A 20587-nucleotide genomic window follows, 5' to 3' on the forward strand; every position below is an offset into this window, starting at 1 on the left:
TTCAAAATTCTGATGGATATTTCTATAAGTTCTTACAGCTTCAGCCCTATCTATTTGGTAGTGGCTAATTATGGGAAAGTTAATAATTAGATTAAAATTAAAGTTAGCATATGGTAAAAATATAATAGAGCATTATACTTTTATAGTCTCAGAAGCTTGACTAAGTTTTAATAAATTCTAATTTAGGTGTATTACCTGGACAGTTTTTATTTTAATTAATAATTCATTCATTCATTCATTCATTCATTTTCTTTACATCCCACCGGCAGTTTCCCCCCCCTCCTCTCCTCCAAATATTTAACCCCCATCGACCTCTTCTCCCTTTCTCTTCAGAAAAGGGGAGGCCACTCATGGATATCAACCAGCCTTGTCATGTCAAGTTGTAGTAAGACAAGCACATCTTCTCCTATTGAAGGTAGAAGAGGCAGCCCAGTAGGGGGAAGGGGTCCAAAGGCAGTCAACAGTGTCAGAGACAAACCCAGTTCCAGCTGTTAGGAGTCCCACATGAAGACTAAGCTACATGACTGTTAGATATGTGTAAGGAGCCTAGGTGTGTTCCATGTATACTCTCTGGTTGGTGGTTCAATCTCTCTGGCACCTATGGGCCCAGATTAGTTGATTCTGTAGTTTTGTTGTATTTTTGACCCCTCTGGCTTCTATAATCCTTCCTCCTACTCTTTTGCATGATTCCCGTAGGTCTGCCCAATGGTGTGCTGTGGGTCTCTGCATCTTTTTCCATCAGTTGCTGAGTAAAGTCTATCTGATGACAGTTATGCTAGAGTTCTAACCGGGCAGTTTTAAACATATAATAATAAATTCTATTGGCTTTGATATGATCATATTAGGAAAAAGAAAGCACAGGTTAGAAAGATGGCTCAGTAGGGGGTTAAGAGTGCATATTTCTCTAAGAGAGGACCAAAGGTTAAGTCTCAGCATCCATATAGGGTAACTTACAACCACCTGCAACTCTAGCTCCAGAGAATCAAACACCCTCTTCTGGCCTCTGTGTGCACTGTCCTTACACTTACAGACACCACACACACACACACACACACGCACACACACACACACACGAGAAAAAGAAAACGCTTATCTGTTAAAAATTATTGAAATTGTTTTTCTTTAATATATCAATGGAATCCCTTCTCCCAAATCCTATTGTGGTGTTGAAGTATAGATTTAAAAAAAAAATTCCGTGTACACCTGAGAAAATAATCTATTTTTTAATTATTGGGTCTAGCAGTCTATACATTTCTGTTACGTCTGATTGCTTTATACCTTTGTTCAGTTGGTCTCTTCCTCATTAGACTTCCAATTGACTATAATTAGTCAAGTAGTACATTAATATATTCATTATTTTAGGGCTGCTTAATTTCTATTCTGTCAACTTTTGCTTTATACATTTTTCGATATATTGTTTGTTTTATATATGCTTAGATGTCTTATATCTTCATAAGAATTGGCCATTTTTCAGTAATGTATCTCTTTAGAAGTATTTCACTTACAGTCTTTTTTCTATTCCTTTTTTTAATTTTTTTATATTAATTACAGTTTGTTCACTTTGTATCCAAGATATAGCCCCCTCCTTCATTCCCTTCCTATCCTACCCTCCCTCCCTCATCTCCTCCTATGCCCCTTTCCAAGTCCGCTGATAAGGTGGTTCTCTTCCCTTACATCTGACCCTAGCTTATCAGGTCTCATGGGGCTGGCTGCATTGTCCTCCTCTGTGACCTGGCAAGGCTGCTCCCCCCTCAGGAGGGGGGAGTGGTCAAAGAGCCTGCCACTGAGTTCATGTCAGAGATATTCCCTGTTCTCCTTACTAGGGTACCCACTTGCAGAATGAGCTGCCATTGGCTACATCTGAGCAGGAGTTCTAGGTTATATACATGAATGTTCATTGGTTGGAGTATCAGTCTCAGAAAAGATCCCTGTGCCCCAATACTTTGCTTCAACTTACAGTCTTTTTTATCTGTTATTCAGTAGAGCCAGCCGTGCTGGTTTTTTTGGTATCTATTTCTATGTTTGTTTTCTTTTTGTTTGTTTGTTTCATTTTCATCCTGTTTATGTATTTGGACCAGATATTAGCTTCTTGAACATTAACAAAACAAAAAGAAGGCAACAAACCAAACACCAAAATACCTCTGTTAGTCTTTGCATATTGCTTCTGTGCTATGCTGCTACTATGATATTCAGTTATATTTGTACTGATTCTGTGGTCTAGCCTTAAGTAAGATATTAGACTCTCTTTAGGCCACTTGTATGTGTCTACTTTTGGCTATAGTATCTAAGACATCCTATATTCCCCTGCACATGATGTACATGTTTGGTTTTAAATATCCTCCTTTCAAAGACTCTTCAACTTCAGTTATAGACATTCTGATATATGTTATCTATTTGGATGTCATCTTTTGCCTCAGGCCTTTTCTTTAGCTTATTAATTTGCCTTATAGTCTTGTATTTTAATTTTAAATTTTATCCTGTGTGTCTCTCGTGTATGTTTTTTCATGTGTGTGTGTTCCTGGATGTGAGTATAGGCACACATGAGCCATAGCATAAGTTGTTAGTTCTCACCTTCTGCCTTCTTTGTGGCTGGATCTTTCTTTTGTTGTTCACTGCTGCATACTATAGTCCAACTGGCTCACAAGATTTCAGGGATTCTCCTCCCACTGTCTCCATCTCCAGCAGAGAATGCTGGTCAAATGGAGGCTAAGGGCCTGCGTGCCACCTCGGCAGGAGCCAAAATGGTTCAGAAGTACCTGGAAGAGGGGAAACAGAGGGAACTGGAGGATATCTAGTGTGTCCATCAGGAGCAGCTGTCCTCCCTGGCACAGCTCACCTGAAGGCTCTTGCCAGTTTGACCAACAAGGCTGAGGGCTTAGACATGTCTCTAAATAGCCTGGAAATGAATCACGCAGAGGAGGTAGAACAGCTGGCTGTGGACCAGAAGGAGGTGGAGAGCCTCGGGGGCCAGCTGAGTAAGACTTAAGATCCTTTTAATGAATAGTTGTATTTAATGAATAGCTGTATTAATGGGGGCACCACAATGAGGGCAAGTGTTCTATTACTCCTGTTGTAGTCAGCCAGTGCTGTATTTGGTCCTCTAACCACTGATATGTATTCTATCTCTGTAGTTGTTTACTTTCTCATTATTAGCATAAGTGGCATCATCCAGCAGATAACTGCTTGAGCCTGGCTTCTTTCATTTAGCACAGTACATTTACTATCTGTATTATCACTTGTTTCATTAATTATTTCATTTCTGTTGCTGAATAATATGACATGTGGATACAAGCTTGTACATTTGCTGACTGAAAAGTATTTAGGTTATTTCATGTTTGAGTGATTAGAAGAAATGTTCATTTATAAGCTTTGGAGGCTCTATGATTTTCATTTCACTGGAGTAAATACACCTCGGAATGTGATTACTAGGCTGTTAAGTAGTATATGCTTAACTTCAGACACACTTAGAAAAAGGTTTTCAAAGGCCTGTGGTATTTCTTCCTTCATATCTATAACAACAGAGATCCAGCACTGCTCCATAGCTACACTACTTGATACTGTGAGGTCTCCTATTCTAACAGATGTTTGGTGGCACCTCATTCACTGTAGTTTTACTTTGAAGTTCCCTGATGACTAATGATGTTGAACAATTACGGATTTATTTGCCATTTATATGTCTTGTTTGGTAAAATACTTCTCTTTTTTGTTTTGTATTTGCAAATAGTTCTTTTTTATTAATTAATTTATTTATTCACTTTACAACCTAATCATAGCCTCCTCCCACCTCTCCTTCTTGTTCCATGCTCCCTTCGCCCTCCCCTGCCCCTCAAAAGTCGGAGCCCACCACCACCACCCCACCCCAGCATATCAAGACTGAGTGCATCCTATTCCTTGGTGGACTGGCAAGGCAGCCACACCGAGGGAAAGTGATCAAAAGCATGCAACAGAGATCATGTCAGACTCCCCATACTAGAGAACCCACATGAAGATCAAGATGCCCTTTGGGTACATATGTGTAGGGGGCCTATGTCCAGTTCATGTGTGGTCTTTGGTTAGTGCTTCAGTATCTGCAAGCCTCCATGGGTCCAGGTCAGTTGGCTCTGTTGGTCTTGTAGAGTTTCTGTCCCCTCCAGTTCCTTCTATCCATTCCCCTACTCTTCTACAAGACTCCCTGCACTTTGCCAAATGTTTGGCTGTGAGTCCTAGCATCTGTTTTGATCCTTGCTGGGTGGAACCTGTAAAAGGAAAGCTATGCTAGGCTCCCATATGAAAGCATAGTAGAGTGTCGTTAATAGTATCAGGGGTTCGCTATCTCTCTTGGTGTGGGTCTCAGGTTTAGTCAGGCATTGGTTGGATATTCCCTCAATCTCTGTTCTATCTTTATCCCTGCACATCTTGTAGTCAGGGTAAATTTTGAGTCGAAGTTTTTGTGAGTGGGTTGGAGTTAGTCTCTGGCCTCTTCATTCTCAATGACACTCCACTATTAGGAGTCTCAGCTAGAGTCACCCTCATATCCTCCCAGATGTGTACAGTCTCCTAGGTCTCCAGCTTGCCTCAGAGATGCCCTGCTCATGAATTCTGTTCTTTCTGCAAACCCTCTGTCTGTCCCCCATCCCCCACTCTCCCTATATCTGATCCCTACCCTCATTTTTCTTAGTACTCCCTCCCCTATCCTGTTTGCTCTCTTCAACCACTTCCTCTGTCTATTCTATTTCCCCCTGCTGGGTAAGATTCAAATATCTTCCCTTGGGCACTCCTTGTTACCTGGGCCTTCTTTGTTAGCTTCTTTGAGGCTATGAATTGTAGATGGTTATCCTGTGCTATATGGCTACTACCTACTTATAAGGGAGTGCATATCATGTGCATCTTTCTGGATCTGGATGATCTTTTCTACTTCCGTCAATTTGCCTGCAAATTATGTGATTTCCTTATTTTTAATAGCTGAGTAGTATTCCATTATATAAATCTGCCACAGTTTCTTTATCCATTCTTCAGTTGAGGGATATCTGGGCTGTTTCCATTTTCTGGCTATGAACATAGTTGAGCAAATGTCCTTATTGAATGATGGGGCATCTTTTGGATATATGTCCAGGAGTGGTAAAGCTGGGTCTTGAGGTAGAGCTATTCCCAATTTTTCTGACAAAGAACCAGATTGATTTCCAGGTGGTTATACAAATTTGCACTCCCACCAGCAATAGAGGAGTGTCGTCCTTTCTCCATATCCTTGCCATCATAAGTTATTACTTCAGTTTTTTATATTAGTGATTCTGACAGGTGTAAAATGGAATCTGAGAGTTGTTTTGATTTGCAATTTTCTGATGACTAATGATGATGAACATTTCTTTAACTGATTCTCAGCCATTTGATATTCCTGTGTTTAAAATTTGCTATTTAGCTCTGCCCAACCCTTCTTTTATTGGATTTAGTTAGTTGGTGCTTAATTTCTTGAGTTCTTTGTATATTTTGGATATTAGCTTTTAGTCAGATGCACAGTTGATAAAGATCTTTTCCTAATATGTAGGCTGACGTTTTGTTCTGTTGACAGTGTCCTTTGCTTTACAGAAGCTTTTCAGTTTCATGAGGTCTATTTATTCCTTGTTGATATTAGAGCCTGAGCTTTTGGTGTCCTGTTCAGGAAACTGTGTCCTGTGCCAATGAGTTTAAGGCTAATTCCCATTTTCTCTTTTAAATATTTTGTGTTTCTGGTTTTAAATTGAGGTCTTTGATTCACTTGGACTTGAGTTTTGTGCAAGGTGATCTGTTTGTGTTTTTCTACATGCAGACATCCAGTTGGACCAGCACCATTTATTGAAGATGCTTTTCTTTTTCCATTGTATGGTTTTGGCTTCTTTATCAAAAGTCAAGTAGCCATAACTGTATGGGTTTATTTCTGGGTCTTTAATTCAATTCCATTGATCCACCTGTTTGATTCTATGCCAATACCATGCAGTTTTTATTACTGTATTGTTCTGTAGTACAGATTTAAGTCAGGGATGGAAATACAGGTAGAAATTCTTTTATTGCATAAGATTGTTTTAGCTATTCTGGGTTGGTTTTCCATATGAAATTCAGAATGGTTCTTTCATAGTCTATAAAGAATTGTGTTTGAATTATGATAAAAATTGCTTTGAACATATAGATTGCTATTTTCAGTATGTTAATCCTTCTGATCCATGAGCATAGGAGATTTGACCATCTTCTGATATCTTCTTCAGTTTCTTTCTTCAGACTTGAAGTCCTTGTCGTACAGGTCTTTCACTTGCTTAGTTAGAGTTATACCAAGATACTTTATATTATTTGTGGCTATTGTAAAGGGTTATATAGCTATAATTTCTTTCTCAGCCTTGTTTGCTGTTTATATACAAGAGGGCTACTAAATTTTTTAAATTAATTTGTATCCAGCCACCTGGAGGTGTTTATCAGCTGTAGGAGATCTCTGCTTGAATTTCTGGGGTCACTTATATATACTATATCATCTGCGAGTAGGGATACTTTGAATTCATCCTGTTTGTATCCCACTTGAACTCTTAAGTTGTCTTGTTGCTCTAACTAGGACTTCAAGCACTGTACTGAAGAGATACAAAGAGTGGGCAACTTTGTTTTGTCACAGATTTCAGTGGAATTGCTTTAAGTTTCTCTTCATTTAACTTGATGTTGGCTTAACTTGGTTATTGGCTTGCTGTGTATAGCCTTTATTATGTTTAGGAATGCATCTTGTATCCCTGATCTTCCCAAGACTTTAAATATGAAGAGGTATTGGATTTTGTCAAAAGCGTTTTTCTGACCTAATGAGATTATCATGTGCTTTTTTTTTTTTTTAACCTGGTAAGTTATAGATTACATTGATAAATTTTTTTGTACATTGAAGTATTCCTTGTAATGAAGCCTACTTGATCATGGTGGATGATGTTTTTTGAATGTTCTTGGATTTGGTTTGAGAGTGTTTTATTGAGTATTTTTGCAGCAATTTTCATGAGGGAGATTGGTCTGAAATTCTTGTTCTTTGTTGAGTCTTTGTATGGTTTAAGTATCAGGGTGACTGTGGCTTAATAGAATAAATTTAGCAATGTTCCTTTTTTTTCTATTTTGTGGACTAATTTAGGGAGTATTGGTATTATGTCTTCTTTGAGAGACTGGTAGAAATCTACACTAAAACCATCTGGCCTGGCCGCATAGGCTTTTTCCTTTTTTTTTTTTTTTTTTTGGTTGAGAAACTTGATGACTACTTCTATTTCCTTAGGGGTTATAAAACTGTTTAAACTATTTAATTGATCTTGATTTAACTTTCATAAGTGAAATCTTTCAAGAAAATCATCCATTTTGTATAGATTTTCCAATTTTGTGGAATACAGGATTTTTCTTTAAAAAATATTTTATATTAATTACAGTTTATACAATTTGTATCCCAGCTGTAGCCTCCTCTCTCATTCCCTCCCAATCCCACCTTCCCTCATCTCCTCCCTGCTCCTCTCTAAGTCCACTGATAAGGGGGGTCCTCCTCCCCTTCCATCTGACCCTAGCTTATCAGGTCTCATCAGGACTGGCTGCAATGTCCTCCTCTGTGGCCTAACAAAGGTGCTGCTCCCTTGGGTGGGGAAGGAGATCAAAGGGATCACCACTGAGTTCATGTGCCAGACAGTCTCAGTGCCCCTTACTAGGAGAACCCGCTTGGTTGCCTCGCTGCCATGGGCTACGTCTGAACAGGGGTTCTAGATTATATCCATGCATTGTCCTTGGTTGAAGAATCAGTCTCAGAAAATACCCCTGTGCCCAGATATATTTGGTCCTTGTGGCACTGCTCTCCTCTCCAGGTCTTACTAACTCCCCCTTCTTTTATATGATTCCCTGCACTCTGCCCAAAGTTTGGTTTTGAGTCTCAGCATCTGCTTTGATACTCTGCTAGGTAGAGTCTATCAGAGGCCCTCTGTGGTAGGCTCCTGTCATGTTTGTTGTTTTCTCCTACTTCCAGTGTCCATCCTACTTGTTTTTCTAAGTGAGAGTTGATCATCTTACCTGGGACCTCCTTCTTGTTTAACTTCTTTTGGTGTACAGATTTTAGTATGTTTATCCCATCTTATAAGTCTAGTATCCTATTATAAGTGAGTTTATACTGTGTGTGTCTTTCTGCTTCTGGGATACCTCACTGAGGATGATCTTTACTAGATCCCACCATTTGCAAATTTAATACAAATTTCATGATTTCCTTGTTTTCAATTGCTGAGTAATATTCCATTATATAAATGTACCACAGTTTCTGTATCCATTCCTCCATTGAGGGAGATCTGGGTTGTTTCCAGGTTCTGGCTACTACAAACATGTTTGAGAAAATGTCCTTGTTGTGACCTTGAGCATCTTTTGGATGTATGCCTAGGAGTGGTATAGCTGGATCTTGAGAAAGAACTATTCCTAATTGTCTGAGAAAGTGCCAGATTGATTTCCAAAGTGGTTGTACAAGTTTACATTCCCACCAGCAATGGAGGAGGGCTCCCCTTTCTCCACATCCTCCCCAGCATGTGTTGTCACTTGAGGTTTTGATCTTAGCCATTCTGATGGGTGTAAGGTGAAATCTCAGGGTCTCAGGGTCGTTTTGATTTGCATCTCCCTGATGGCTAAGGACATTGAACATTTCTTTAAGAGTTTCTCTGCCATTCTATATTCCTCTACAGAGAATTCTTCGTTTAGCTTTGTACACCATTTTTTAATTGGATTGCTTGATTTGTTGCTTTTTAACTTCTTTAGTTCTTTATATATTCTGGATATTAGCTTTCTGACAGATATAAGGTTGGTGAAGAACCTTTCCCAGTCTGTAGGCTGTCATTTTGTTCTGACTATAATGTCCTTTGCTTTACAGAAGCGTTTTAGTTTCATGAGGTCCCATTTATTGATTGATGCTCTTAGAGCCTGTGCTGTTGGTGTTCTGTTCAGGAAGTTGTCTCCTGTGCCAATGAGTTCTAGGCTCTTCCCCAATTTTTCTTCTAACCGATTTAATGTGTCTGGTTTTATGTTGAGATCTTTGATCCACTTGGACTTCAGTTTGTGCAGGGTGGTAAATATGGATATATTTTCATTTTTCTGCATGTAGACATCAGTTGGACCAGCACCATTTGTTGAAGATGTTGTCTTTTTTCCATTGAATGGTTTTGGCATCTTTGTCACAAATCAAGTATCTGTAGGTGTGTGTATTTATTTCTGGGTCTTCTATCAGTTCCATTGATTCACCATTCTGTTTCTATGCCAGTACCATGCTGTTTTTAATTACTTTTGCTCTGTAGTACAACTTGAGTTCAGGGATGGAGATACCTCTAGATGATCTGTTGTTGTACAGGATCATTTTGGAAATTCTGGGTTTTTTGTTTTTTTCATATGAAGTTGAGGATTTTTCTTTCCAGGTCTGTAAAGAATTGTGTAGGTATTTTGTTGGGAATTGCATTCAATCTGTAGAATGCTTTTGGCAGAATGGCCATTTTCACCTACCGATCCATGAGCATGGGAGATCTTTCCATCTTTGATATCTTCTTCAATTTATTTCTTCACAGGCTTGAAGTTTTTCTCAAACAGGTCTTTCACTTGCTTGCTTAGAGTCACACCAAGGTACTTTATGTTTTTTGTGGATATCTTGAAGTATGTTATTTCCTTAATTTCTTTCTCGGCCCTTTGTCTTTGGTATACAGGAGGGCTTCTGATTTTTTTTTTTTTTGAGTTAATTTTGTATACAGCACTTTGCTGAAGGTGTTTATCAGCTGAAGCAGTTCTCTGGTTGAATTTTTTTGAAGTCTCTCATGTATACTAACATATCATCTGCAAATAGTGATACTTTGACTTCTTCCTTTCCAATTTGTATCTCCTTGGTCTTTAGTTGTCTAGGACTTCAAGTACAATATTGAAGAGATATGGAGAGAGTGGGCAGCCTTGCCTTGTCCCTGATTTCAGTAGGCTTGATTTAAGATTCTCTCCTTTGCGTTTGATATTGGCTATAGGCTTGCTGTATATTGCCTTTATTATGTATTATGTATGTTTGTGTCTTAAATACAGGTTTTTGAAGTAAGACCTAATGATTCTTTGGATTTCCTCAGGGCCAGTTGTTATGTCCCCTTTTTCATTTCTGATTTTGTTAATTTGGACATTCTCTCTCTGGCTTTTAGTTAATTTGGCTAGGGGTTTGTCTATCATGTTGATTTTGCAAAGAACCAGCTCTTGATTTCATTGATTCTTTGCATTGTTTTCTTTGTTTTTTAAACTCATGATTTCAGCCATGAGTTTGATTATTTCCTGCCATCCACTCCTCTTGGGTATTTTTGCTTCTCTTTGTTCTAGAGCTTTAAGGTGTGCCTTTAAATTGCTAGTATGATAACACTCTAATTTCCTTTTGAAGGCGCTTAGTGCTATGAACTTTCCCCTTAGTACTGCCTTCATTGTGTCTCATAAGTTTGGATATGTTGTGCCTTCTTTTTCATTGAATTCTAGAACGTCTTTAATTTCTTTCTTTTATTTTTTTCTGTGATACAGGGGTTACTGAGTAAACAGCTGATTAGTTTCCATGAGTTTGTAGGTTTTCTTGTGTTTCTGTTTTGTTGAAATCTAGCATTAATCCATGGTGTTCTAATAAGATACAAGTGGTTATTTCAATTTTCTAGTATCTGTTGAGGCTTATTTTGTGTCCAAGTATGTAGTCAGTTTTGGAGAAGGTTCCATGAGGTGCAGAGAAGAAGGTATATTCTTCTCAGTTTGAGTAAAATGTTCTGTAGATATCTGTTAGATCCATTTGATTCATGATATCTGTTAATTTCATCATTTCTCTGTTTAGTTTCTGTCTTGATGATCTGTCCATTGGTGAGAGTGGAGTGTTGAAGTCTCCCAGCATTAATGTATGGGGTTCAATGTGTGATTCAAGCTTTAGTAATGCTCCTTTTATGAATGTCGTTGCCCTTGTGTTCGGGGCATAGATGTTCAGAATTGAGACGTCATCATGATAGATGTTTTCTTTGAGAATGGTCTTTCCCCATCTCTTCAGATTGATTTTGCTTGAAAGTCTATTTTTTTTTAGGTACTAGAATGGCTACTCCAGCTTGCTTCTTGCTTCCGTTTACTTAGAAAAATTTTTTCCAGCCCTTTGCTCTAAGATAATGTTTATCTTTGCTACTGTGTTTCTTATATGCAGCAGAATGATGGATCCTGTTTTTCCATCCATTCTGTTAGCCTGTGTCTTTTTATTGGGGAATTGAGTTCATTGGTGTTGATAGATATTAATGGCCAGTGATTGTTAATTCTTGCTATTTTGATGTTGGTGGTGGTAGAGTGTATGTGTGTGGTGTGTGGGGGAGCTTCCCTTCTTTTGGTTTTGTTGATATGGGATTATTTATTTCCTTTGTTTTCTATGGTGTTGTTAGCTTCCTTAGATTGGAGTTTTCTTTCTAGTTTCTTCTCTAGGGCTGGGTTTATGGATAGATGTTTTTTAAATTCATTTTTTGTTGTGGAATATCTTGTTTTCTTTCACTATAGTGCTTAAAACTTTTACTGGGTATAGTAGTCAGAACTGACATCTGTGGTCTCTGAGTGTCTGTTAGATATTTTTCCAGGCCCTTCTGTGTTTGAAAGCTTCTTTTGAGAAATTGGGTGTAATTCTGATAGGTCTGCATTTATATGTGACATGGCCTTTTCCCCTTGCAGCTTTTAGTATTCTTTCTTTATTCTGTACATTTAGTGTCTTGATTATTTATATGGTGGGAGTACTTTCTTTTCTGATCCAATCTTTTTGGTGTTCTGTAAGCTTGTATGCTTATAGTATCTCTTTTTTTTTATGTTGGGGAAGTTTTCTTCCATGATTATGTTGAAAAGAATTTCTGGGCCTTGGAGGTTGGATTGTTCTCCTTCTTTTATTCCTATTATCCTTAAGTTTGGTCTTTTCATAGTGTCTCCGGTTTTTTGGATATTCTGTGTCAGAAACTTTTTAAATTTAACATTTCTTTGACTGATGTATATCAATTTCTTCTACACCTGAGATCCCCTCTTCCATATCTTGTATTCTGTTGTTGATACTGTAGTTCCTGTTCTCTTCCTTAGGTTTTCCATCTCCAGGATGGCCTCAGTTTGTGTTTTCTTTATTGCTTCTATTTTCATTTTCAGGTCTTGGACAATTTTATTCATTTCCTTCACTTTTTAATTGTATTTTCCTATATTTCATTAATGAGTATATTCATTTCCTTCACCTGTTTGAGTTGTATTGTATTTGTTGAAGGGATTTATTCATATCTTCTTTTAAGGCCTCTATCACCTTTATAATGTTGGATTTAAGGCCGTCTTCTTTTGCTTCAGCTGTGTCAAGGTTTCCATGGCTTGCTGTAGTAGGGGAAACCTTGCTGTAGTAGGATAGCTGGGTTCTGGTAATATACTTTCATGGCATTTGTTGTGATTTTTTACACTGGTCTTTAGCCATCTGGTTGTCCCTGGTGTTGGCTTGATGTTCCTGTTGCTAACAGGACTCCTCAGGGAGGCAGGTAGAACCTTAGGCCTATAGTGGATCTCAGAGAATAGCAGACTGCTCACTTCTGCTATCTAGGTATTCTTAGGGATCTGCAAGCCTGTATATTGATCTCCTGGCTGTGTCCCCGGTAGCCAGAAGAAAGGCTGGCCAGGCTCTAACCTGGCTGTTTCTGGGTTCTCACAGGCCTGGATGATTCTGGGACAGGCAGGCCTCTTCCAGAGGGAAGGTTATAGACCTCTGCTGGCTGTATCCTCTAGTAGGCAAGAATAAGGCTAGGCAGGTTCTAATGGCTGTTCCTAAGGACCCATTATTCCTAAGGACCTGCAGGCCTAGATGATCGTGGGGTCCATAGACCTCCTCCAAACTGGAGGTTATGGACCTTTGCTGGCTGTGTACCCCTGCAGACAGGGAAAAAAGTGCATATAGCTCTTATATCTTATTTTAGTTTTTATACACTTAGAAGTACTTTTATATTATCAGATATTTGATCTGTAATATTTATTTCTCTTGTTATCTTTTCATTATATTTAAAAGTGAGCATCAAAAACAGAGTGAGTATCTTTGGAATTTTTGTGTTACAGAAAAATACTTAACTCATCAAGGTTTAAAGATGTTTATCCCATACTTATTTTCCCTACAAGTACTATGAATTTAGATACTACATTTAGGTCAGTGATAAATTTTGAAGTGTAATTTTTAAGCTGTAGTTATCTCAGAATCACTCGTTTTCAGGAAACAAGTCAGGAACTGAAGCATACTATGGAGGAATGCTGCTTATGGGTTTGCTCTTTCTACCCTACTCAGGTACTTTTCTCATAGACCCAGACCCATCTGTATAGGGATGGTGGTGCCACAGTGGCCTGGGCCCTTCTACATCAATTAGCAATTAAGAAAATGCAAGACAGATATGTGGCTCAGTTTGCTGTTCCCTCACATTATATACTTATAATTCAGGGATTGGCATTTTAGAATAAAAAAAGCTTGCTATTTCAGGAACTAGTGACATTTGAGGATGTAGCTGTGGATTTCACCCAGGAAGAGTGGCAATACCTGAACCCTCCAGAGAGGACCCTGTATAGAGATGTGATGCTTGAGACCTACAGCAACCTCATTTCTGTGGTTAAGGTGACTTCCACAGGTAATATTTGATGGCTGTTGTATTCAGCGGGGAGCCTTTGCTTGCTTGATATCACATTTTCCTTTTCTTAAAGGAAACTCAAAATATGGGCTAAATTGGTTATGTCAAGTGACAAGTTCCTTGTGCTGACCCTAACTTCTTCTGTTTCAGGCTCTGAGGACCAAAGAGGTATCTACCAGTTATCATCCTCAGAACAGCATGTTACTAAACCAGATCTCATTATCAAGCTGGAGGTAGAAGAACCAGACCCCGAAGATGGGGAAATTCAAATTCAGAGCTTCCCAGGTAGTATCTTAATACAACCCTCTGTCTTGTTTTTCTTATAAGCTAGATCAGATTCAGGGCTTTCCTTTCCCTTCCTATTATTAACATCAGGAGGTTTGTCATGCACACTTGTCTCTGTTTTATGCTGTTAGTTACTGATAATTACTGCTTAGGCCAGTTAATTCACTAATCATTGCAAAATGGTGAATTTTTATTTTTTATTTTTGAGAATTTTGTACATACGTACAATGAAACATGATCACACTTACCCAGCCATTTCCCACCTCCTATCACTCCCATAGGCCCCTCAACAGATCTTCCTCCCAACTTCATGTCTTTTCTTTTGCTTTCAACCAAGTCAATTTAATGCTGTTCATGTGTTCATGGACGTGGGGAGACTCAAAGTAATCAGAAGGCATACAGAAAGATCTCTGTGAGTCTATATAATGATACCTTAAAGAGAGAGAGAGAGATTGTTTGAGAGAAATTGTCTCTTATTTATTATTTGGTTTGAATGAGCTATATATTTTATAAAAAAGACAGGCAAAATGATTGAGGTTTTGTTATCATTATTCAAAATATTTTTTAGTGGGACTGGAAAGATGGCACAACAGTTAATACTACTTGCTACTCTTCTAGAGAACTTGAGTTTGATTCCTAGCACCCATATCAGTAGATTCACAAACACCTATAACTCCAGCTCCTGGGAATCTCAAACCTACTTGTTGCCTCTGTGGATACACACACTCATGTACACACTAGTGTACATGGATACATGCACATAAAAATAAGTAAATTTTTTTAATTTTACTTTTTATTAATTACAGCTTATTCACTTTGTATCCCCCTGTAGCTCACTCCCTCCTCCCCTCCCAATCTCACCCTCCTTCCCCCTTCTCCACCCATTTCCCTCCCCAAGTCCATTTACAAATGAGGTCTTCCTTCCTTCTGATCCTATTCTATCGGTCTCATCAGAAGTAGCTGCATTGTCATCTTCTGTGGCCTGGTAAGGCTGCTCCCCCTCAGGGGGAGGTGATCAAAGAGCAAGCCAATCAGTTCTTGTCAGAGACAGACCCTGTTCCCATTACTATGGAACCTACATGGACACTGAACTGCCATGGGCTACATCTGTGCAGGGGTTCTAGATTATCTCCATGAATGGTCCTTGGTTGGAGTATCAGTCTCAGAAAAGACCCCTGTGCCCAGATATTTTGGTTTGTTTCTCTCCTTGTGGAGCTCCAGTCCTCTCCAGGTCTTACTATCTCCCCCTTCTTTCTTAAGATTCTCTGCACTCTGCCCAAATTTGGCTATAAGTCTCAGCATCTGCTCTGATACCCTTTAGGGGAGAGCCTTTCAGAGGCCCTCTGTGGTAAGCGCCTGTTCTGTTCCCTGTTTTTTCCCTCTTCTGATGTCCATCCTCTTTACCTTCCTGAATGGGGATTGAGCATCTTAGCTAGAGTCCTCCTTCCTGATTAGCTTCCTTAGGTGTACAGATTTTAGTATGTTTATCCTATATTATATATCTAATATCCACTTATGAGTGAGTATATACCCTGTGTGTCTTTCTGCTTCTGGGATACCTCACTTAAGATGATCTTTTCCAGTTCCCACCATTTGCCTGCAAATTTCATGATATCCTTGTTTTTTATTGCTGAGTAATATTCCATTGTGTAGATGTACCAAAATTTCTGTATCCATTCCTCAACCGAGGGACATCTGGATTGTTTCCAGCTTTTGGCTATTACAAATAAAGCTGCTACAAGCATGGCTGAGCAAATGTCCTTGTTATATACTTGGCATAGGAGACAACTTCCTAAGCAGCACACAGCACAAGCTCTAAGAGCAACATTGAATAAATGGGACCTCATGAAACTGGAAAGCTTCTGTAAAGCAAAGGTCACTGCCCTCAGAACAAAAAGACTGACCACAGATTGGGAAAGGATCATCACCAACTCTATATCTCACAGAGGGCTAATATCCAGAATATATAAAGAACTCAAGAAGTTAAACAGCAAAAAATCAGTTAATCCAATTAAAAAATGAGGTACAGAGCTAAACAGAGAATTCTCAATAGAGCAATATAGAATGGCAGAGAAACACTTAGAAATTCTCAACGTCCTTTGTCATTAGGGAAATACAAATCAAAACGACCCTGAGATTTCATCTTACACCCATCAGAATGGCTAAGATCAAAAACTCAAGTGACAATACATGCTGGAGAGGATATGGAGAAAGGGAACCCTCCTCTACTGCTGGTGGGACTGTAAACTTGTAAAACCACTTTGGAAATCAATCTGGCGCTTTCTCAGACAGTTAGGAATAGTGCTTCCTCAAGATCCAGCTATATGACTCCTAAGCATGTATCCAAAAGATGCTCCATTATACAGCAAGGACATTTGCTCAACTATAAGTCAATTTTTAAAAAATATTTTTAAATGATTCTTAGTATCACCTGACATGTCATTGCTATTATTTCTCCAAGGATTCCTCCTTCCTTTAGTAAAAAATAATTTTTAAATTTTTTTCTTTATTATTATTATTTATTAAAATTTATTCACTTTGTATCCCTGCTGTAGTCCCTTCCTCATCTTGTCCACCTTCCCTCCCTCTTCCCCCTCTATGTCCCTCCCCTAGTCCACTGATAGGGGAGGTCCTCTTCCCTTACCATCTGATCCTAGCCTATCAGGCCTCATCAAGACTGTCAGCATCATCTTTGGGCAAAGCAAACAGAAGAAAAGAGCCCAAAAGAAGGCACAATAAACAGAGACCCACTTTTTCACATACTCCTGAATCCCATAAAAAACACTAACCTGGAAGCCATAATACATTTACAAAGGACCTGTACAGTAAAAAGAGAGGAAAAAAAAGTATGTTTATATGTATATATAGAGTAAGATAAAAATAAGAAAAAAGGAGGCCTGATACAACATTATGAGACAAGAAACCATCAAAGATGCTATTCAGTTCATTTTCTGCTGGCCATATACTTCTGGGCTTGTAGCCTACCCTTAGGAGAGACTCCCTTGGAGAAAACTAAGTTTACATTTTTGTTTGCAAGTAGTTATCACTTGGATATTGCTTATGAGTTAAATATGGGGGTTTGTGTCCACTTCTTTCAGCCCTAGGACACCGATTGGTGCAGACCGATGCAGAACTGTATGCTGCCTCAGTCTCATGTTGACTTATAAGGCCTTGTTTTGTTGCTATCATTCATCCAGTCTAACTCTGACTTCCAAGGTGTTCCCTGAGCTCTGAGAAAAGGGATTTTATAGAGACATCCATTTAGTGCTGAGTGTCCCAAGGTCTCCTATTCTCAGAATAATATCTGTATGTGTTCCCATCTGCTACAAAATTAAGATTTTTTTGGATGATAGCTAACTATTGAGTATAGCAGAATATAATTATCAGTCACTTTATTGCTGCTTTTTTTTTACAACAGTGTTATTTGGTTTTACACTAGGTCCTTGGGTTATCTAGTCTAAGTTTTTTGTCTTGTGTTATTCTTCTCTCTTATAGTACATCTCAATCACAGTTACCTTTCCCTTTCTCCTCCTAGCCCCTCCCCCACTTCCCTTCTCTTCTAGATCCATTCCCCCTCTATTTCCTTTCAGAAAAGAGTAAGTCTCCCAAGGATATCAATGGAACATGGCATAACAAGTTACAATAAGAATAGGCATACACCCCAGGCAACCCAATAGGAGGAAAAGGGTTCTCAAAGTAGACAGAAGAGTCAGGTACAGCCTCTGCTCCCACTTTTAGATATCCCATAAGACCAAGCTACATAACTGTAACATACATGCAGAGAGCCTAGATCAGGCCCATGCAGGCTCCCTGGTTCTCATATCTGTCTCTGTGAGCCCCTCTGAGCCCAGGTTAGTTGATTCTGTGGGTTTTCTTGTGGTGTCCTTTTCCCCTCTACAATTTTTCCTCCCCTTCTTCTCTGAGATTTCCAGAGTTGTGGGTCTTTGTATCTGTTTCAATCAGTTGAGGTATGGAGGTTCCAGTCTACAAGTATAACAGAATATCATTAGGAATATTTCTTTGACCTTTTTTTTTGCCAGTTGTGTTTGGTTCTGTATAGGTCTCTGAGCTTTCTAGCGTCTGGATCCTAGCTATCCAGGCAGTGTCAAGTGTTGGCTCTCTCTTGTGGTATGGGTCGCAAGCTAGACCGGTCATTGGTTGACAACTCTCACAAATTCTGTATCACCTTTAACCTCAGCACATCTTGCAGGCAGAAGCTCTTATCACCACAAACAGTCTTGTGTATGGTTTGCCTCTTGTGGAGTGGGTCTTAAGTTAAATCAGCTGTTGGTTGGTTATTCCCACAAGCTTTATACCACTGTTATACTTGCATATCTTGCAGGCAGGATACCATTGTCAGAGGGGGTTAGGCTGGTTTGATTTTTTTCATTACTTCTTTGGTAGCATGGAGAGTATCTTCATGTACCAAAGATACTAGCACATAGTGGTGAAGTCTTCATGTAGGCACCAACGTGACTTTTTCATGTTTGGTGAATTGTATAGGTGTTGTCTTCAGTAATGGGCCCTTGCAGTCAGTTTGTGGAGGTCAACCTATAATCTTGGCAACAGGCTGGGTTGTTTGGGAGTTCCAATGGGACCTGTTTGGCCAACAACTCAGTTATAATCTAATCCCAGTAATAGAAGCTTCATTTGGTAACAAAAGATGGTCAGTTGAGGGTCTACCTCCCCCCTACTTTGGTGATTCTGTGTATGTTGCCTTCATATATGTATATATTTTAGGAAGCTTCTGCTGTGTTAGGTTTCCATCCTGTCCCTCAAATGGCCCTTAATTTTAGCTGTCTCTCCATATTTCCTCTCTCATCCCCTTCTTCCTTTGCTCCTCCACTTGATTTTCCCATTCTAGTCTCCACTTCTCCCCAATTCATCCATCCATACGTGTTCTATTTCCCTTTCATAGGGAGATCTATCTGCACACGCACACACTGTTCCATACTCTATACGTGACATCTGTAGTTAGACTGTACCATTATTTTCACTGACTTAACAGCTAATAATCAAATAATCAGCAAATATATACGATATTTGTGTTCTGGATCTGGGTTACCTCACTCAGGATGATCTTTTGCTCTAGCTCCATCTATTTGCCTGTAAATTTCATGATTTTATTTTTTAAGCCAAGTAATACTCAGTTGTATAAATGTACTAAATTAGTCTGTTGAGGGACATCTATATTGTTTCCAGCTTTTGACTATTACAAATATAGCAGCAATGAGCATGGTAACTCCCTTTTTATGTAATGATTGTATCTATTTTTGAATGAAGTAATCTTTCCATACATAGAGAACCTTTCTATTAGGTTGTGTAAAAACTCAGGATAGAATTAAATGGGGGTTGAAACTACTACTTTATCCAAAAATGTATCTGTCTGTTTATATTTATCTATTTGTATGTATGTGCGTGTGTGTATACGTAGATGTGGATGAGTGGTGTCTTTGGGAGCTCCCTTGTTTTGTCTTTTGATTGTATGTGTACGTGTGTGAGGTTCATAAAATCTGCCTACTTTTTCTGCCAAATGTGTGCACGAATTTTGCATGCTTCTAAGTTTAGTAAGTTTAATAAGTGATAAGCAGTCCGGAGTGTTTTATTGACCTTCTTAATGAGGACTCTAGCTTCTAGCAGGCCACTATTCATTGCTAAGACATTAAGTTAAAAGGAACTAAGGTTTTCTTTTCACAGCAAGAAATGGTCAAGTCTGAGTTAAAGAGACACCCCAGCATAACTGATTAAGACCTTCTGCTGTTGAACAATAAAAGTTTTTAGCCAGAGAGCTGTTTTGGTGGCAGAAAAAAAAAAAAAAAAAAAACAGAAGGCATGGACAACTCAATTGATAAAACTTCAGACCCTGAATCTGAAAATTCCCTGCTACCTTTCTTTTCCTTTAGAGGCTCTTGTGACCACTGGCCCTTGGGAGTTAAACTGTATATAGACTTAAGCTGCATATAGAGTTGAACTATATACATAGAGAGAGTTAAAGTGTATATGGAGAGAGCCCCAACTAGCAAGGCTACCAGCCTAAAATATTAAGAGTTAAGGTATAGAGAGAAACACCAGCCACCAGCTGGTCATTGCCAACGCTGTAACCCACCTTGGTTTACCCTGTGTGCTGGACCTGGCCTCTAGCAGGTTCCATTGTTCAATGCTGGATGTCCTGGGACTCACTATGTAGAACACACTGACCTCTAACTCACAGAAATCTCCTTCATATGCCTCCTAACTCCTGAGGTTAAAAATGTGCACCACCATACCCGGCCCTAGGCACAGTTTTATTTGCCCGTTTTCACTTAGTAGTTGAGAACACATCAAATATATGTTTGTATATGTATAAAACATGTTTCTTTTATAGTATATGCTATGTGGCTCTACATAACTCATAGTAACAATAAACATTTGGCTTAGCAAACATTTTAAAATTTTCATTGGTGTCATATAAGTTCTGTTTTAAGTATTCGAATCCCCCTGAATATCCATTTTGGTGTTTTATAGGTAGGAATATTATACAAATAGATTAGATCAGATGAAAAGCTGAGTCAGGATTTACTCCTGGTCTAGATATTCCAGGTGACCTAAACCACAGGGCCCATACTACTTCTGACCACCTAAGGAGGTTAAGATTTAGCATATCCTAGAAGGGGGTTTGACTCCTAAATGCAGCTTGTGAAGCC

At 38.9% G+C, this 20587-nt stretch overlaps 1 protein-coding gene across 10 annotated transcripts in view; it reads left to right on the forward strand.

Annotated features, from left to right (window-relative positions):
* Positions 1-20587, forward strand: part of Znf182 (zinc finger protein 182) — a 57220-nt gene that overhangs the window by 29054 nt on the left and 7579 nt on the right. For all 10 annotated transcript variants that reach the window (XM_021627337.2, XM_060376802.1, XM_060376804.1 and 7 more), the window contains 2 exons: positions 13475-13619; positions 13770-13904. In XM_021627337.2, the coding sequence (XP_021483012.1) occupies positions 13475-13619; positions 13770-13904 (280 nt within the window). The remainder of the gene's footprint in view (positions 1-13474; positions 13620-13769; positions 13905-20587) is intronic.

This window comes from Meriones unguiculatus (genome assembly GCF_030254825.1).
Source record: "Meriones unguiculatus strain TT.TT164.6M chromosome X unlocalized genomic scaffold, Bangor_MerUng_6.1 ChrX_unordered_Scaffold_31, whole genome shotgun sequence".
In the NCBI taxonomy this organism is placed as follows: Eukaryota; Metazoa; Chordata; class Mammalia; order Rodentia; family Muridae; genus Meriones; species Meriones unguiculatus.